Here is a 16,680-nt window from a genome sequence, read left to right on the forward strand (position 1 = left end):
TAGGCTCTTCTGTAATTCTTGCCCCTGCACAGCGCTTTGCCCGAAAGTCTCAGAAATAAGGACTTAACTTGGACTCTGCTCTGAGACTTGACTGTACAAAAAACGGATCTCGACTTGAGACTTGAAAGTAAAAACATGGTAAATTCCCAGGACAATAAAAATTGAAGAAATGGCATCAGGTGAAATTACTTGTTGCCTACATCAACGGCTGTCACATGATAAATTCAGCATAATGTACGTTTCCGCAGCAGGTTCTCCATCAGTACAACAGTCAAGTCATACTCGACACTTGGCTGTTTTGAGTTTCTGTCTTTTAACTTTTTCATCCACCTATTAATTCAATTTTCCACTTTTCCATTTCTCCTGGTCGATGTTAAGCTGCTGTCAATGAAACTCAATACTTCCTGTAGATTTTTCACATTAAAAGCCTTTTAGTAATGGGAAGAATCTGCAGGAAGTGTTGAGTTGCATTCACAGAAAAACTGAAAAGTGAAATGACTGGGATTAAGTGCTGAATGAAAATGGCAGTTCTGTTGGTGAAGAGAAACTGAACTGCTGAGGAAATGTCTTGATAGTTAATTCAGTATTATGTAGGACCATGGAGGAAGTTTTGACTTTACATTAACTGGGAAATAAGGGGAAGTAGGAATACAGGGCTCTAATATAAGCCTGTTCCAAATAAAGGCCACTATTTGAGAATTTACGGTCTTTAAATTTCGGCCGCAGCATTGAAAAAACTTGATGTCAGTTATTTAAAAACAGAGATTTTAAGGAAAACTGTCAAGTGCTGTGTCATTTCATGTTTGGCATTTCCTGGAAGACTTGAGACTTGACTTATCCACAATGACTTGAGGACTTTTCTCTCAGATTACTTCAGAAGACTTCTATTTTAAAGCCGCCCTGTCTGGCCGTCTCAAAGAAGCAAATCGCTGATTTAACCTTCCAATCACAACTAATTCCTTGTTGTATTTAATGAGGAAACAAATGCCTGCAGCATAACATCATAAACTCAGTCTTATTTCTGTCCGTTTGCTCTTGGAGGGTAATAAAATTCTCCTTGGCTCAGCATGAGGTCACTGTCTGAAAGACTGGAATGCGATGCCACCGGCATACCGAACGCCAAGCCCAGAAACTCTGCATTTGCTGTCACTGTAAACCTTATTACTCTGCTCATATTGATCTTTTCAATTGAGTTGTGTACAGTGATAGCCCAGAGCCAGACATGAGAAAACCCTCCATTTTTTATTAGTTTGCTGTGATGAGCTGCTCGCTGAAATCCTTGATCGCTCCCCTAAGCTCTTAAGAAGCTATGAGATTCAGGGTTGAAAGAGTTAAATAAAGAGATTGTCTCTTTTAAGTGGACCACTCCATGAAATATAACATTATTACGTTAAGATAAACCAGACCACTTTGTCCCTCGTGCATTTTAACATTGTGTGCTTTAATTTCCCTTTTTTCGTCTACATTAAGTTTTCTTGGCATCCAGGAACAACACCACTGCATAAGCAAGACTCTTTAAAGCCAATTAGTATGAAATCAATGCTTCTAAAACATTTCAGCCGGCAGAGTTTCCACCTCAGACTGAAGGTTTTGGGGATTTTTGCAGGAGTAGTGTTGAAATGTGTCGTGACACATCTCTGAAATCCATTTGTATGCCACTGGGACACTGTCGGCAGGAACAGGGATGAATTCAAGAGGTCTGTCGATGAACCCTTTTTCTCCCTAATATGCCTACAGCCCCAGGGGTTAGTCATGTCTGTCCGTCGTCACAGCTTCCCAAGACACTCCTCGCATTAGTCCTCTCCCTTGGCTTAGCCTTTCATCCTTTAGTATGGGGCCTTGTCAGTTCGGCGGACGAGAAGGAGAACCTCGCTGGTATCTGAGAAATAATGACGACTGCCCACGTCCTCCACCATGTGTGGGCTTTTGTGCTGATGCCCATTGTCGACGGTGCTGGAGGAGTTTTGGTCATTGTTAATAACTTTTGGAAAAACTCCTTCCCCCCCCTCTTTTGTCAGTGATCCTGCTCACATCCTATTATTCGACTAATTTAGATGGTGCATGTCAGGAAATGGAGGTCAATGCTGAAGGTGCAGCTGTTAATTGCTTCTGTCTGACATGGTTTGGCAGACCTTCCCCAGCTACTGTAAATTTTCCAGCCTGTTCGTCTCCAAGTGTTGGTGTCCGGTTTACTCAGCAGGGAAACGACCAACGGTGGTGCAGAAGGCAGCTACCTTTCAGACTTTTTGCCAGAAATTGCCAGAAACTACCAGGTCTCTGTGTGTGTCTGAACCTGAGCTTTTGTTTATTGGTCAAGATACTGAACTTTTTAGCTGCTTAAAGACCGGAGTACACTTGAAAGAACTAGTTTGTATGTCTTGTTGGCTGACAACATCTCAAAGTAAAAGGGTTTATAGGTCTTCTGAACGGCGGGACGAAAAGACTGTATGGTGCATTCTTTTCAAACAGTGTCTCCTCAAAGGCCTTCATGGTGTTGCACTCATTTGTGCATATGATTAGTAACAAAGTGGTTGTGTTGAGAATGAAAAAGAAATTCAAGTATTGCCTACTTTCTCACCTCCGAACACAAGTGGTTAATCGCTGCTTGAAGTGGCCGTGATTGTTCTGAGAGTAGAAAGGTATGGGGTATATATTAATCTATTGTCTAGATGAATAGTTTGCTCTATAGAACATTGAAAAAAAACATTGAAAAATGCTGATCACAATATCCTATAGCCCAAAGTAACATCATCAAATGTCTTTCAAATGTTTTTGCTGGAACAATAATCTTTTAAGTGTGAGAGTCTGAAGCTGTGACCTCCAGTCTGTCGAGAAGTCATGCTCCACCTCTGAAAGTGTGAAGAGCATGGCCATCATTAGCTCTGCTTCACACTGTGTCCTATTGAGATGCCCCCTCACACATTAGGACCCTCTCCAAAAGACTAGGCAGAGTTGACATTTTGCTTTACTTTTTGGACGATTCCTGAAAAAGAACACTCTTTCCTGTTGGTTTCCTCGCCACTTTCTCACAACAACTTTAGTGCCTCTTCTGCTTTTTTTTTTCCCTTCTTTCTCTCTCTGTCGTCGCCTTGCTTCGGGGGAAAGGTCTGCGTGAAGGGGGCTGTGAAAGGAGCGGAGCCCAGTTAAAGGGCAGTTAGTGAGAAGAGAGGCTGTTTCAATGGCATCTCGGGTTGCTGGGCTGAAAGGAAAGTGCCATTAGTGTTGGGTTTCTGTGAAAGTCCACAGAGTGGCTGCTTCAAGCGCTCTTGATGGAAGATTTATTGCCCTCGTGGTCTTTTAAAAATGGCAGTGTCCAGCGCAGAGAAAGGGCAAACTGACCGCAGGTACAAACCACCTCTACAAGTTAAACAAAGGGACGTCATCCACAGGTGACTTTCTAGAAGACCTCGACTGTTGCTTGTTCAAGGCTATGACTTGACCACAAGATGTGCTACTAAAACACTTGTGGCTACGCTGCAGGGAGGGCTGTGGTGGTGTTTGTTTGAGGAAATGCGAACTGGTGGACTATTGTATTCCTGTACAAGGCAGTTTGCTCATTGATGCCCGTGGGTCGGAGAAGGGTGTGATGGTAAATGCGAGCAGTGGAAGGCTGGCACAAGAAAAGAGCCTTTTACAAAACAATCCCACAATGCCATTCTCTGACTGTGCCTGTAACAAAGAGCGCTCTGAAGCCCACATTCTACGGCCTCATTCACCGCTCTGACCCTGGTGCACTTTCCCTCTTCTGGGTCTTTCTGTAACTTAATTTGGCTTCGAGGTGCTTCACAAATATCTCTTTTGGCTGAGTATAGCCTGGCAGATACTCATGCTACTATTTTAGTTTGCTCGTATGTCACGGAGTGAGAGTGTGCACTAAAACAGTTTCATTTTTATCTTTCAAGTGTACAGTAAGTGATAGCATTGTACAGTTGTCTCTCACTTTCTTTTGCCACTCAGAAACACTAACAGCTCTGTGAGGCATCATTACTGCGGCACAAGCAGGGAGGGCACTTGAATTAATTTGCATTTTAATTCCTAGGAGTTGTAGTGTGCACCAACAACGGAGTCTGGGGACTTTCTCCCTGGGTGACAAAGGAGCATTTCTGTTTGCTGTATATATAAAACGGGTGTTAATGTGTCATCAGTGAGATCTTAATCGAAACCGAAAGCAAAAACGTAACGCGTCTGGCAGACGGACAGCTGATGCATATTGGTGCTGCATCTGCTGGCATGCCGGCACTGCCAGTTATAGTTAACTTATTCAAACTTATTTGCATGTAGGCTATGCTTTCAAATCCAACCCCACCTTACCCCCTCCACTGCCCGAAAAAAGACCCCAAAGTCTGCCTGAAACTAACACAAAGTAGCCTCTAGAAGTCTAAATAGGTTGATTATTATGGGATGGATTTGTGACTGTAACTGATATCATAAAAAGCTCTCTCAGTTTATCATTATCTTATTGTGTCTAGCTGTCCTTAATACCTTCAAAAAGAACATCAACGTATTGTGGTTAAGAGTTCCTCCTCAGTTAAACCAACTCTTCTTGTTTCTGCGTGGAGGCGGTTCTTCTTTATGCTGTTTCTGGTGTTAAATTGGTGGTTTTTGTCTCAGTGGCGGTTGAAAACCTCATGAGTGACAGTTTCACTAAAGGGATGTGTGGCATTGAGTGTGTTTCTTCATAAAAAAGCAGAATTTGTAAAAAAAAAAAAATGTCTTTTTGCTATTTTGGGAGTTTCAAAACTGAGGAGGCGCATCAACCTGGCTGATCCCCAAACGGCTCTCGCATCCTCAGTTCTTCTTTTTGACTGACGCCGTTCTGTATGAGTTGTCACACTGATCTCTTATAACTGATGTGTCCCTGACATACAGTGTGTGACAGGGCACATGAACATCAGGGCTATAAGAAGAGTTCATGTTTGTCGTCGGGGTAAACTTTCTTAAGAACATCCTCGTCACACTACCCACAAGGTTCTGTGGGTGATGGACCGCTGCCAAAATCTGTGTGGTTTGTTTTTGTTGCCAAGCTGCACGCCCTCGAGAGGAAGTTGAACTGAGGTCATTACATGACATCAACAGCTCCGTGAATCATACAGTAAAGAGGGAACAGTTTGTGCTGTAAAACACATACCAATTTGGTCTTTTTGAAAAGATTTTAGTGAGAAAGCTGCCCATTAAATGCACACTGACTGTGCTACTCTCGACAGGCTGTGGGTCTGTTACTGCCAGCTGTTGGCCTAAAGCAGAGGGAGGGAAAACACTATTATTTTTTGCATTACATAATGATGGCAGTGTTACACTATCATGCAGAAAATATCGCATGCATCCCCCTCCCCCCGTGGGGAATAGTTCTGGGTTATGACATTACATATTGTACATCAGGACATGTGCCTAATATGGGCAGCAGCGTGGGGTATTTGGAGAAGAGAGGGGCGGCATTACACTGCAGAAGATTGATGGGTATACAGAGCATGAATATAAACAGCTGTTTGAAGCTGTTTAATTCAACATCTGTCCTCTTCAGCAAGAGTGCTCTGCTTACTAGGACAGCTGACATACACACAGAGCTGCAATTTCATAACAAGAGAGAGAGCACACACTTTGATGCCAATCCCTTCACTTCCCCTCTCGTTCACCCTCTTTTTCTTCTTCTCTTACTATCTGCAAAATGTCTTTGTGCACAGCTACCACGCTGCCAGAAACGTCAGCCATGTTGGTGGCAAAGCAACACCACTCTGTGCGACTCCTGATTGGAACTGCACAAAGAAGCGCATGAAGCGACACGACATCTGACTGACTTTCTCTGCTGCCTTTAGTTAGTGTCTCCCAGCAGGAGAGGGACTCTGATGCAGGACTCGGGCGCTCTTCCTCAGGGTGCACCACACCAGGGTTGTGTGAGACATGAGCTGGTAAATGTAGACAACAGTTCACTTATCCCCCCTCCATGTTGGAATGTCGTCTGCAGCCCTCAGTGAGCAAACAGCAGGGTAAACAGGTGGAATAATATCACACAAGAGGGGCTTTGTGCAGGCTTACACGTACTGCATCGTGCAGAATGTGTAGTGCATGAGCACATGTGGTCGCACACTTCGTCGTCATCAGTCAGGCCGGCATGTTTGACCTGAGGGAGGAACTCTCTGCTTGTGCTGAAACTGTTTGTTGCAGCAATTTTGATAATCAACTTTTCATATTTTTTAAGTTAAAAATGCCATGACGTTCTCTACCTCCACCTTCTCAAATAATGAGATAATTGTGAATGGAATATCTGTGAGTTTTGGACAAAAAGAGCAGCCTTAACTGGAAAGATAATCCTTCCTTGCAGCCCTACAGTTTGCTGCCACAACCTCTCACAAAGGGGTTTAATGTTTGCTCGAGCGTTTTACCCTCAGATTCTTCTGTCTCACTTTGTTGGATATACTGTATGTTTGGTATGTACAGTATGTACTGATAGTCTTATGTATAGAACAGCATTTCTTCAATGAGGCGATTAGCTTTCCGGGCGTGTGTGTGTGTGTGTGTGTGTGTGTGTGGTCAGTTGGACATTCATCAGGGACTCATTGCGCTGACAAATAAATCTCATTGTTCCACAGCAGCAACACTTCTTCTGTACAACATGTACAACCCAACCCCACTGTCACACCTTCAGAGGGCCTTTAGTTGAATTAATAATACGGCTAATTAGCCAAAATCAGCTTGAATGAAGACTTTAATTCATACGTGCAGGTCATTTATTGTCTCGGCTGTAAGGCCACACAACAGATGCTTCTCTTAACCTAAATAGTGCTAAAACTCTCCTCTTCTTTGCCAGCAGAAAATTTTATGAGAGGGCACTGATTGTGTTTCCACATTGGTGGGTTTTTAGTAGCTACTAATAGGGGTGGCGATATAACACAATGTGGACAGTGAGACGTTATACATTTGCCATTCTGTTTACGCAGTGATCGTTCTCCCCTCTCTGGATGTACTTCATGTATTTGATGAAGTACTTTGACTTCTCAGGTATTTAATTTGCCAGATTATCCAAAAGCACACATTCCCGTCTGGTTATTTCTCTATTATAGTTAATGAATTAATGAAAACCCAAAGGTATTAAGGTAAGAAATGAAGAAAAGAAAGAAAAGAAAGAAAATCTCGCCCTCTGTTGGGCTGTAACATCTATTTTTTAATACTAAATTTAACACTTCATTTTCTGCAGTTTCACTCATCATTTCAGCTCTGCAGCCAGTTATTAATAGCTGTCAGTGCAGAAGTTTTGTGGTCAGACAGGGTGTCCCAGTAGAAGGTCACATTCTCACTCAGCCAGCAGCACGAGGATTGCTGAGGACTGAACCCCCCCGTCAGACTGAACCCCCCGTCAGACTGAACCCCCCTGTCAGACTGAACCCCCTGTCAGACTGAACCCCCTGTCAGACCGGTCTCATGGCATCCATGTTTAGTTTTGTTTTTCATGAAATAAAACTGGACGCACACTTCCGATCAGAAAGAAATCTGGTGGTGATGTTGAAACTTTACTGGGACATGTGGGTGATTTTTGCCTGAGGGGGGTTTATGCAAAGTTACACATTTGTTGTCTTGAGAACATTTGCATTCCTTGTCAGGCTATTTTAGTGTTTAGCTGTCAACGCTTCAGTCAGTTTTTATAGTTGATCTGCCCTCTAGCTCTTGTGCAATATGGGCGTAATTATAAGTGGCATTTAAGTTGGTTGCTCTATTTATTGTTTGACCGCTGCTGATGACTAAGTCTGCACGGGTCTTTCTCTCTGTGTCTTGTGTCTGGCAGCTTTTCGACCGAGTGCGGGAGGACAACCCCGACTTCCACCAGAAGATCATCCCCATCAGCAGCGAGCTGACGCAGCCCGGCCTTGCCATCAGCCCAGAGGATGTGGAGAAGCTCACCGCCTGCATCAACATCGTCTTCCACTGCGCCGCTACCATCCGCTTCGACGAGCCGCTCAAGTGAGGCTCACGGATTTAATGCATTAAAGCAAACATCTGCTCCTTACCGTCCCTCCTTCATACATAAACATACTCTGTATGCACTCACTGATTCATCCCTGCTTTCTAACCAATTTGATTACAAACTCTGTGCCACTTGCAGCTGTTTTGACATTACACTGAACTAAATAATTGACCAGAAACATCTCGTTATTGTTTGGTAAATGTTCCATGTTGTGAGACGTCACTCCAGAGGATCTGCAGCTCACTGAACAGGCTGCTCTGTTTCATTGATTTAAAGCGGAAGTAGCACCAGTTTATTACAAAGGGATGAGGATGAGGAGAGATCAACCGTCTGTAAAAACATCAAGTCACCTTCAGTACAGCGTGACAAGCTGTCAAACAAAAGATGGTTCCGTCTTTAATCAGGGAGCCACACTATTGAATTTGCGTCATGGTATCCAGCTGACATGTAGGAGATGATTCAGATGTTTCTATGTGACCTGATCCCACTGATGACTTCCAGCTTGTTATAACAGTGTGGACAGTGTATCGTCACTCATCTGCTGCAGCCTCAGGCTCCAGTGCTGTTATTGGATCGTTGTGGGGACAGTGCATTATATATATAATGGTGGCCTGGTTTTTTTTTTTTCTCCTGGTGCTCTGCTCCGCTCCGGCTGATCAGTGCTGTATGTTTTTTTTGTCATATAACCAGAGTATCTCCATCCACATTAACAAATTTTTTCATTCTTTTTAAACAAAATCTGTGTTGTATTCAGTGCAGACTCCTGTTTGCTGTTTGTTTCCCTCTCAAACATCAGAAAAAGAGGCAAGACATCCTCTGCCTTATCTTCAACGTAACTTCTGTGGGGTGCATTGCTTTCAAACAGTGCTAGAAGCTAATGCGCTAACACAGCACTAGACTGCACTGAGTTTTTGGTTGTAAGCGCTGGTCTGAGGTCAGTACATCACAGCACCATGTTGACAGCGAGCTGACAGACAGCAGGAAAGCCTGTCTGTTTACAGGCTGCTTAAGCCTACAAGACTATTTACAAATATACAAACATGTTCTGCTGCTTCTTTGTCTCACACATATCTGCCTGGGGGTCCCGAGAAGGTCAGGATCACTTATAACTCAGTCACGGAGAATTTCATTTGTATGGCCTCCTTGACCAAGGTTACGTCTGCTGTAATATTTCTGGGAATCTGCAGGGTTTAATTACATGAAGATTACACACATCATTACACACCTGGCCGTACAGAGAAGGCTTTAAAACAACACTCAGACCTGAATGTAGAAACCTTAATGAAAATATAACTGAGCAGTTAAATTAATGTATAAAATATGAAATTTTACAGAATTTGTTGGCAGTGTTTTTTAAGTCTGAGGTGCTGCTGAGGGTCTGTGGACTCATTACCTCAACACTACTAAAGATCCTTGTTAGCGCCTTGCATTGGGCCTGCATAAAGATAATAATACATTGTATTTATTAGCGCTTTTCAAGATACTCAGAGATGCTTTACATGACAAGAAAATATTCTAGTTGTCTAAAAACACACTAAAGGCTGAAGCGGTCATTAAATTAAACATTAACAGCGGTTCTGAAGGTGAGTTTTGAGTAACTTCTGGAGATAACAAGGAAAACAATGGCAAAATAAAAATATAGTTTCTGTCTGATCAAATGTCCAGTGTGTTAAATTGAATAACGTGTCTTGGTGCAGAAAGTGTTTGTGTCTCCCCCGGACTCATGTTCGAGGTGGTGTCTGACTCCTCAGGTTTAATAGAGACGCATGTTTGGAGGCGGGACACCTATTAGCTTTGAGTGACAGCTCAGTGAGGGTTAAGCTGTTGCACTGCGCTCCACACAGCTTTATATTGATCTGCTTTCACATCTCACTGCATCCTGTTCCGGCTCTCCTCCCTCCCTCTTTCTCTCTCTGAGTGGCCTTCACCTTTTCTTTTCTTCTCACCCCTTTATCTAGCTTTCACTCCCATGTTCACCCTCTCTCTCTCTTCCCTCCCATCTCTGTCATCTCTCAGAGTCATTACTCTTGTGTAGCGGCCGGCAGCCTTGTAAGCAGTGCAGGGACATAAATCAGACGAGTCGGGCATCTCTGTTTAAGGTTTCAGACTCTGTCCAGGGTTTTTTCGTCTTTATCCTCTGCAGGTCTTTATCCACGCTTAAAGGATAATTCCTGTGTATTAAAACTTGGATGTTATTTTTGTAGTTTGGCCCATAATTCTTATCTGCAATAATAACATTGTACTCACCAGGGTGTACAAGAGTCCAATGGGGCAAGAAACGCGATCAGACAGCTTTTAAAGAAACCACTACGTCAGCCAAACGTATTCTAAAAAGGTAGGGCTGCAACTAACAGTTATTCTTATTATCAGTTAATCTAACCGTTGCGTACTTGATTAAATGATTAACTGTTTGGAAAACTTTGAAAAATGTCCATCACAGTCTCCTTAAGCCCAAGATGATGTCTTTAAATCGCTCATTTGGTCCAACCAGCAGTTCTCTCAGCCACTGTACAGAAATGTTAATATCTTAAAGCCCACACATTCAGATGTCTCGTTTAGTCCAACCAACAATTAAAAATCCAAAGATATTCAATTTATTCTCACATGAGACACAGAAAAGCAGCAAATCCTCACAGTTTAGAAGCTGGAACTGAGAAGTGTTTGTGATTTTTGCTGGTTAATTTTCCTGTTAGCGACTCAATTAATCGACTAATTGTTTCAGCTCTAATTTTGGGTTTGATCACTTTCAGTGACTTAGTGGTTTAGATCGGCGGTCTGCAACCTTTTTTAACTTGTGACCCTTTCAAAGGAAGCAGCGTTTAACTTGTTGACCCCCCCCCCCCTCGTCAAAGGTTGCATATTTTATGAGCACTTGAAGCAAAGAGCAGAGTATCTTAAAAAGTCTTATGAATTAATCATTTTTAATTGGTTAATCCATCCATCCTTTTTTTTGTCCCACTAATTTAATTAATTATATCATTACGAATTACTGTTATATACTGCTGGGAAATCCTGACAAAAATGTGGTATATTAATAAATAATTCTTATCGTCCCTACTGGTTTTCAATCATTATTTAAGACTTTGGACAGTATAATCATTAACAGGTATTAAATTGCCTTCTGTGTGTTACTAAAAAAAAAAAATTAAAAAAATCCTGCAGAAACCCTGAAAAAGTGACCTTTTTGTCAGATTGTTATTATATTGTTTTCTAGGCCTGAAGAGGAAAAACTCTCCAGTATTTTATGATAAGATGAGGAATAAATAAATAAATAAATAAAGCAGTTTTACTTCGCAGACCTATGTTTTTTTTAAAATATATTTTGGTAATTTGGTAATCGTCTCATGTCTGTGACCCCAGGTTTAAATAAAGTGTTTCTTATGATAATATTGTACTCAGCACGACTACAACCTGTCTGACTTTATTGTAGTTGTAGCTGAGTACAATATTATCATAAGAAATGATGAAAACTCCAAAAATAAGACCTAAGATGTGATAAAGTCGTAGTTCAGATCAGAGCTGTGCAGTTCTCTAGTTGTTACATCCAAATCATAATTGCAGAAGCAGATGGCTGATGAGTCTGATGCAGGAAGGGGCACAGCGGTGCGTCCATCTTACTGACTGTCCTGCTGGCGTGTTGCCCTGCATATGGTCCCACGAGGTGGTGGGAAGACGAAACGCAAGACCTTGTCCTCTAATAACCAACGCCACCTCCCTCCTCGACGCAACTGTCGCCGCTTTGCTTCTATTTATCTGTGCTGCCGCTAAGCTGGACCCGCCGCCCACCACACACCGACCACCTCTCTCACTTTTCTCTCTCACACACACCTCACCATCACCTCCCACACAGAGCCAGAGGAGCTCTCTCTCTCTCTGGCAGTGTCTGTTTAAACTGACCCTCGGTCTCTCCTCCTGTCGCCTCGGGCAGAGTGGACTCTGCATGCTGTTGCGCTCCTGCTCCAGAGTTGACACAGATCCACTGCTGAACTCACCGAGTGATGGAGAGAAGCTTGGATGTGTTGGTGTGTGTGTTACTCACAGGAGGTTAGAGCTGCGCGAATAAAACAAGAATTTATTTTTTCAATTCTGTGAGAAAAGCCTTCTTAAATAATTGTGCCAGTTGGATGAAGGCGCCTCCTCTTCCTCACTGTAGTATCAGTGGAGGGGTTAATCAATTAACAGAATATAGATTATACTCTTCAATACTCAGTATATACTAGACTTGTACTGAATATTATCTGTATATATTCAGAATTTGGTCCTAGTTTTTAGTGTTGGTGTAGTTTGTGGTTTCTTAAGATTGTTCATGCCAATAAAGCAAATTTGGATTCACAATTTAGCTCATTTATTGAGCAGAAATTCCAAACTGGTTGCAGCTTCTCAAATGTGAGGATTTGCTGCTTTTCTCGGTTTTTATGTCATTTTAAATGAAGTATCTTTGTTGGGTAAAACAAAACATTTGCAGACATCTTTGGAAGTTTTCTGACGCTTCTAGACCAAGCGATTATTGGTTAGTAGAAAAAATTATACAGTAAAGGTTATTTGATAACATTATTAGTTCTGACTCACTTTGCTCAATTTTTGGTTCCCCTGAAGCTTTTTCTTTCACCATGTCTCCCTCTCTCTCTAAACATCTTTGATTTGTTTGTGTTTCTGCCTACGCACACTTCATCACATGGTGTAATGCAGTTTCTTATTGATGAACGCTTGGTTTGATGCTGCGGAAGAATTGTCAAGTCCGTTATTTAGATATGAGCCTCAGGCGGCTTTACAACATACAAACACCCTCTGTCCTTTTTTATGGAGGACAGACATGTGGAAACGAGTGTATGGATTTGATGTCGGTTAATTGTGCAGCCTCTACGTTGAGGCACAGAAGTGTTTGCATGAGCTGAAAACAGTGAAAATAATGATGAGATGAACACATTTATGAACAGAGCAGATACCCCCCCCCCCCCTCGCTCTTGTTCTGCCCTGTTCGGTTTCATGTCTCACCATCCCGTCGTGTCGCTCTGCTACGGTTTATTATCATGTTCTGCAAATTCCTACTAGTCTGCAAATTCTCGTTTGAATGGAAACACTCAGGAGTCAGCAAACACAAACGCTCTCGCATGCAAATGCTCAAACAGAGATATTAGCAGTCTGGCAAATACACCCTTAAAGCCTTTTCCCTACACACACACACATTTAATCTCCCCCACACACACACAGACTCATGTGCACACCGTTTCCTCCCACACAGCCAGAGAGAGACACACAGTTTGACACTGTATCCCTCTCTTCTCTCCGGCAGACACGCCCTGCAGCTGAATGTGATCGCCACGCAGCAGCTCCTCAGCCTGGCCCAGCAGATGCACCACCTCGAGGCCTTCATTCACATCTCCACCGCCTATGCAAACTGCAACCGCAAGCACATCGACGAGGTCATCTACCCGCCACCCGTCGAGCCCAAGAAGCTCATCGAATCTCTGGAGTGAGTGGATGAAGGGCTGCTTTTTGTGCCCCGAGGACGTGGAATCAGTTCTGGTTCAGTTTGATTCATATCTGTGGAATATGATGAAAACCCACTATTTCTGAGGACCAATAATATACTTGTTATATATAATATATGATTATATGCTAAGAGTTCATAAGACGTGTTGTCGGCCACACCTGAGGAGTTGTATGTACTTTTTCACAGCAGCAGAGAGACGAGAAGCTGGTCTGTGAGCAGGGCTGGTTAACGTCTGTACGATACCAGAGTTCCAGTACTGATATTGAAATTGTTTTTCTTGGTTTTAGGAATATAAACATCCTACCATTTTTTTCCATTTATCATCAGTGTATCATGTTGTCTAAAAACATAAGCAGACATTCAAGAATTCTACCTCAAAAATCAGCAAAGTTTCCTGATTTCCTAAAAAGATCAGCAGGAAATGTCTGATAAAAGAAGGAGCTAAACTAGACCAAAGAAGAATCAGACCAGGCGTCTCTGTCACTAAATCACTTCCCACATCTTTGATTAGTTCAGTGATTCAAATAGAATGGGGGGGAAAAAAAGAAAATGAAAGCTTGAAATGGCAATTCGGTCTCATTATAAGGCTAACCCACTCCTGAAATTCATTGGGAATAATGAAGAATAAATGGGCTATTTCATTCATATTGCTATTTCAGTCAAGACTGACACCCTTGCTATACATTTGCGTGCTGCGTTTCTCTGACTGAGCCCTTTCCTTTCTGCCTTTAGGTGGATGGACGACGGCATTGTGCGCGACATCACACCGCGGCTCATCGGCAACAGGCCCAACACATACACCTACACCAAAGCCCTGGCCGAGTACGTGGTGCAGCAGGAGCAAGACAAGCTCAACATCGCCATCATCAGACCCTCCATAGTGGGAGCCAGCTGGCAGGAGCCTTTCCCTGTGAGTCCACTGAGTATTTCACTCTTTTCTCCTTCAGAGCTAAATCATCTTCACACATTGTGCTGAAATATATGTCTACTGTGAAGTGCCACAGCATATTCTTATGTTATTAATACCAGAATAGACTCATACTGAATAGTAATACTGCTGCCGGTGGTAAATGTTAATTAACATGTTTGAATGACTTTTCTTGATCCCGTGCTCATTATGTGTAAAACTAATGGAAATAAGATATTGATCGATGTAATCCTGCACAGGTCAAAGCCGCTCCCCTGTGAGTGTTCACTTAAGCGGGCCAGGATTAAAGCAGATAGGTTAATATCTTGGCCGACGACCTGTGTGATTCAACCGAGCCTTCAAACAGCTGCTGGGAGGGGAGAGTTTAGGGTGACGAAGAGGGCAGAAATGGGACACCGAGGGCTGAGATACACTGACAAACTGAATGTCACATCGAGGAGTGCAGAGAAGTTCATGTAAAGGCCACGCTGAGTGTTCAGCAGCACAGGACTTAAACTCTGAAAGTTGAACTACTTCCATGATTAAGCTGCTTTCAGTCAAGCTTCTGGTGCTGCAGGTGTCCAGACGTCGTCTTCTTGCGTTTCACCTAATGTGGTGATGATTTTTCACTTTGTACTTACTGCTATAAGTGAGTAAAGAAATAATAAAATCAGCCATTATTTCACCTTAACATAAAGTAGCATTTTTGTGATCTTCAGCTAAGAAGAATAAGTGTTTTGTATCACCCCTTACCAGTTAAAGGCCCAATCTGTCATTTTTTCTTTACTACATCACAAGGACCTTTTCTCTTTTAGATTCACTGTGACTTACACTTAGGATGTCATTAACTCTGATGACCATCGCAAATAAATGTCCATAAATCCGCCTAGAGATCATAGAAAAAAAAGATGCTGCTCATAATTCTAGAACTTGCCTGAGAATCATCACATTTTTAAGTTTTCTTCAGGATCAAAGTAATCCAGTGATATTTGTCTGTACACCCATGGACACATTGCAAACAGTAACTGCTAATAGCTAATTCGGCCCACTTTTAATGGTGCCAATTTGCCAAAATGTAAATATAGGCTCAAAAAAACAGGGCTCAAGTTGTAGCCCACAGTAACTCACTGAATCCATAGCAATACATCATACTTCCTGTTTACACCCCTAAAACATTATGGGAACCGTAGTTCCATGGGGGTGGGGGACCAACAGTCCAAAACCCAAAGACAGAGACAAGCAGAAAACTATCAGGTTTTAGAAGCTGGAACCAGAGAATGGCTTAAACTATTAATCGATGAATATTCTGTCAATCGACTGATAGTTGCAGCTTTAAACTGAATATCTCTGACTGCCGGTCGGACAAAACAAGACATTTGAAGAGCTACTCTTCAGATGCTTAAGGTTGTTCTGAACCTTGAAATAATCAAAGGCACTCTGAGAGATGTAGAGATGATGCTGCATAAATAAAATACCAGAAAAACGGAGGGAAGTCCTTGTTTATGTGGCGTCAGGAAATGTGGGCCGTGTGTGTGTGTGTGTGTGGGACTCTGACGGCAGATCCTGGCTCTGTGCTTAGCCTTCATTTGTAAGCTCGGCCTGGCAACGACTCTTCAAAAAGGCCTCACTCACGCTTGGCCATGCAATCGCCTTGGCAGCTCATGCCAGTAGGCGCTGTGAGGCGGGGGGTGGGGGTGGGGGCGGGGGTTGGGTGGGACTGCCTATTTATATGTTTGTGATTATGTGTGGTGTGTTTACAGCCACAAAATGCATGTAGTTCTGTCAGTTTGAGACTCCATATCTTCAGAAGTCGATTATTTAACCAACATATATGAAGCAGTTCACAGATCTATCTGCCACTTCAGCCTGACATGAAGCCACCAACAGATTGTGGTGCTAAACAGACGTCTGGCCTTAGAGGCCTGTTCATCTTGTGCACTTTATCTGCACCAGAGCATATTATTAGACTCAGGACAAGCCTCTGCTTTGACCACATAATGGGTCTCCAGTCGAACACGTTGGAAACTGCAGCAGTCTATAGTAGTTTCATCCATTTTTAATGGACTCTAATTGAAGTCGACAATCACGGCTGCCCAGCCTGCCCTGCTCTCCCACCACAGGAAGTAACCCTGAACAGCTGATTCAGCACACATACACAAAACAAACATGTTGCTGTTCAGACCTATAAGTTAATGTTGCATCTGTCTTTACTCAACATGTTCTCCGTTGTTACATCTCAGGGTTGGATCGACAACTTCAACGGGCCGAGTGGAGTCTTTATAGCTGTAAGTAAAAAAAAAAACTCTTAAATCTCGAAGCTCT

General features: G+C 42.7%; 1 protein-coding gene across 1 annotated transcript in view; it reads left to right on the forward strand.

The window, feature by feature from the left end:
- The window catches only part of LOC139305028 (fatty acyl-CoA reductase 1), a 51,955-nt gene that overhangs the window by 26,263 nt on the left and 9,012 nt on the right, over positions 1–16,680 (forward strand). Inside the window, exons 3-6 of the mRNA XM_070928963.1 lie at positions 7,778–7,953; positions 13,251–13,430; positions 14,184–14,361; positions 16,599–16,643. Of these exons, the coding sequence (XP_070785064.1) occupies positions 7,778–7,953; positions 13,251–13,430; positions 14,184–14,361; positions 16,599–16,643 (579 nt within the window). The remainder of the gene's footprint in view (positions 1–7,777; positions 7,954–13,250; positions 13,431–14,183; positions 14,362–16,598; positions 16,644–16,680) is intronic.

Source organism: Enoplosus armatus, chromosome 22 (genome assembly GCF_043641665.1).
Source record: "Enoplosus armatus isolate fEnoArm2 chromosome 22, fEnoArm2.hap1, whole genome shotgun sequence".
NCBI lineage: Eukaryota > Metazoa > Chordata > Actinopteri > Centrarchiformes > Enoplosidae > Enoplosus > Enoplosus armatus.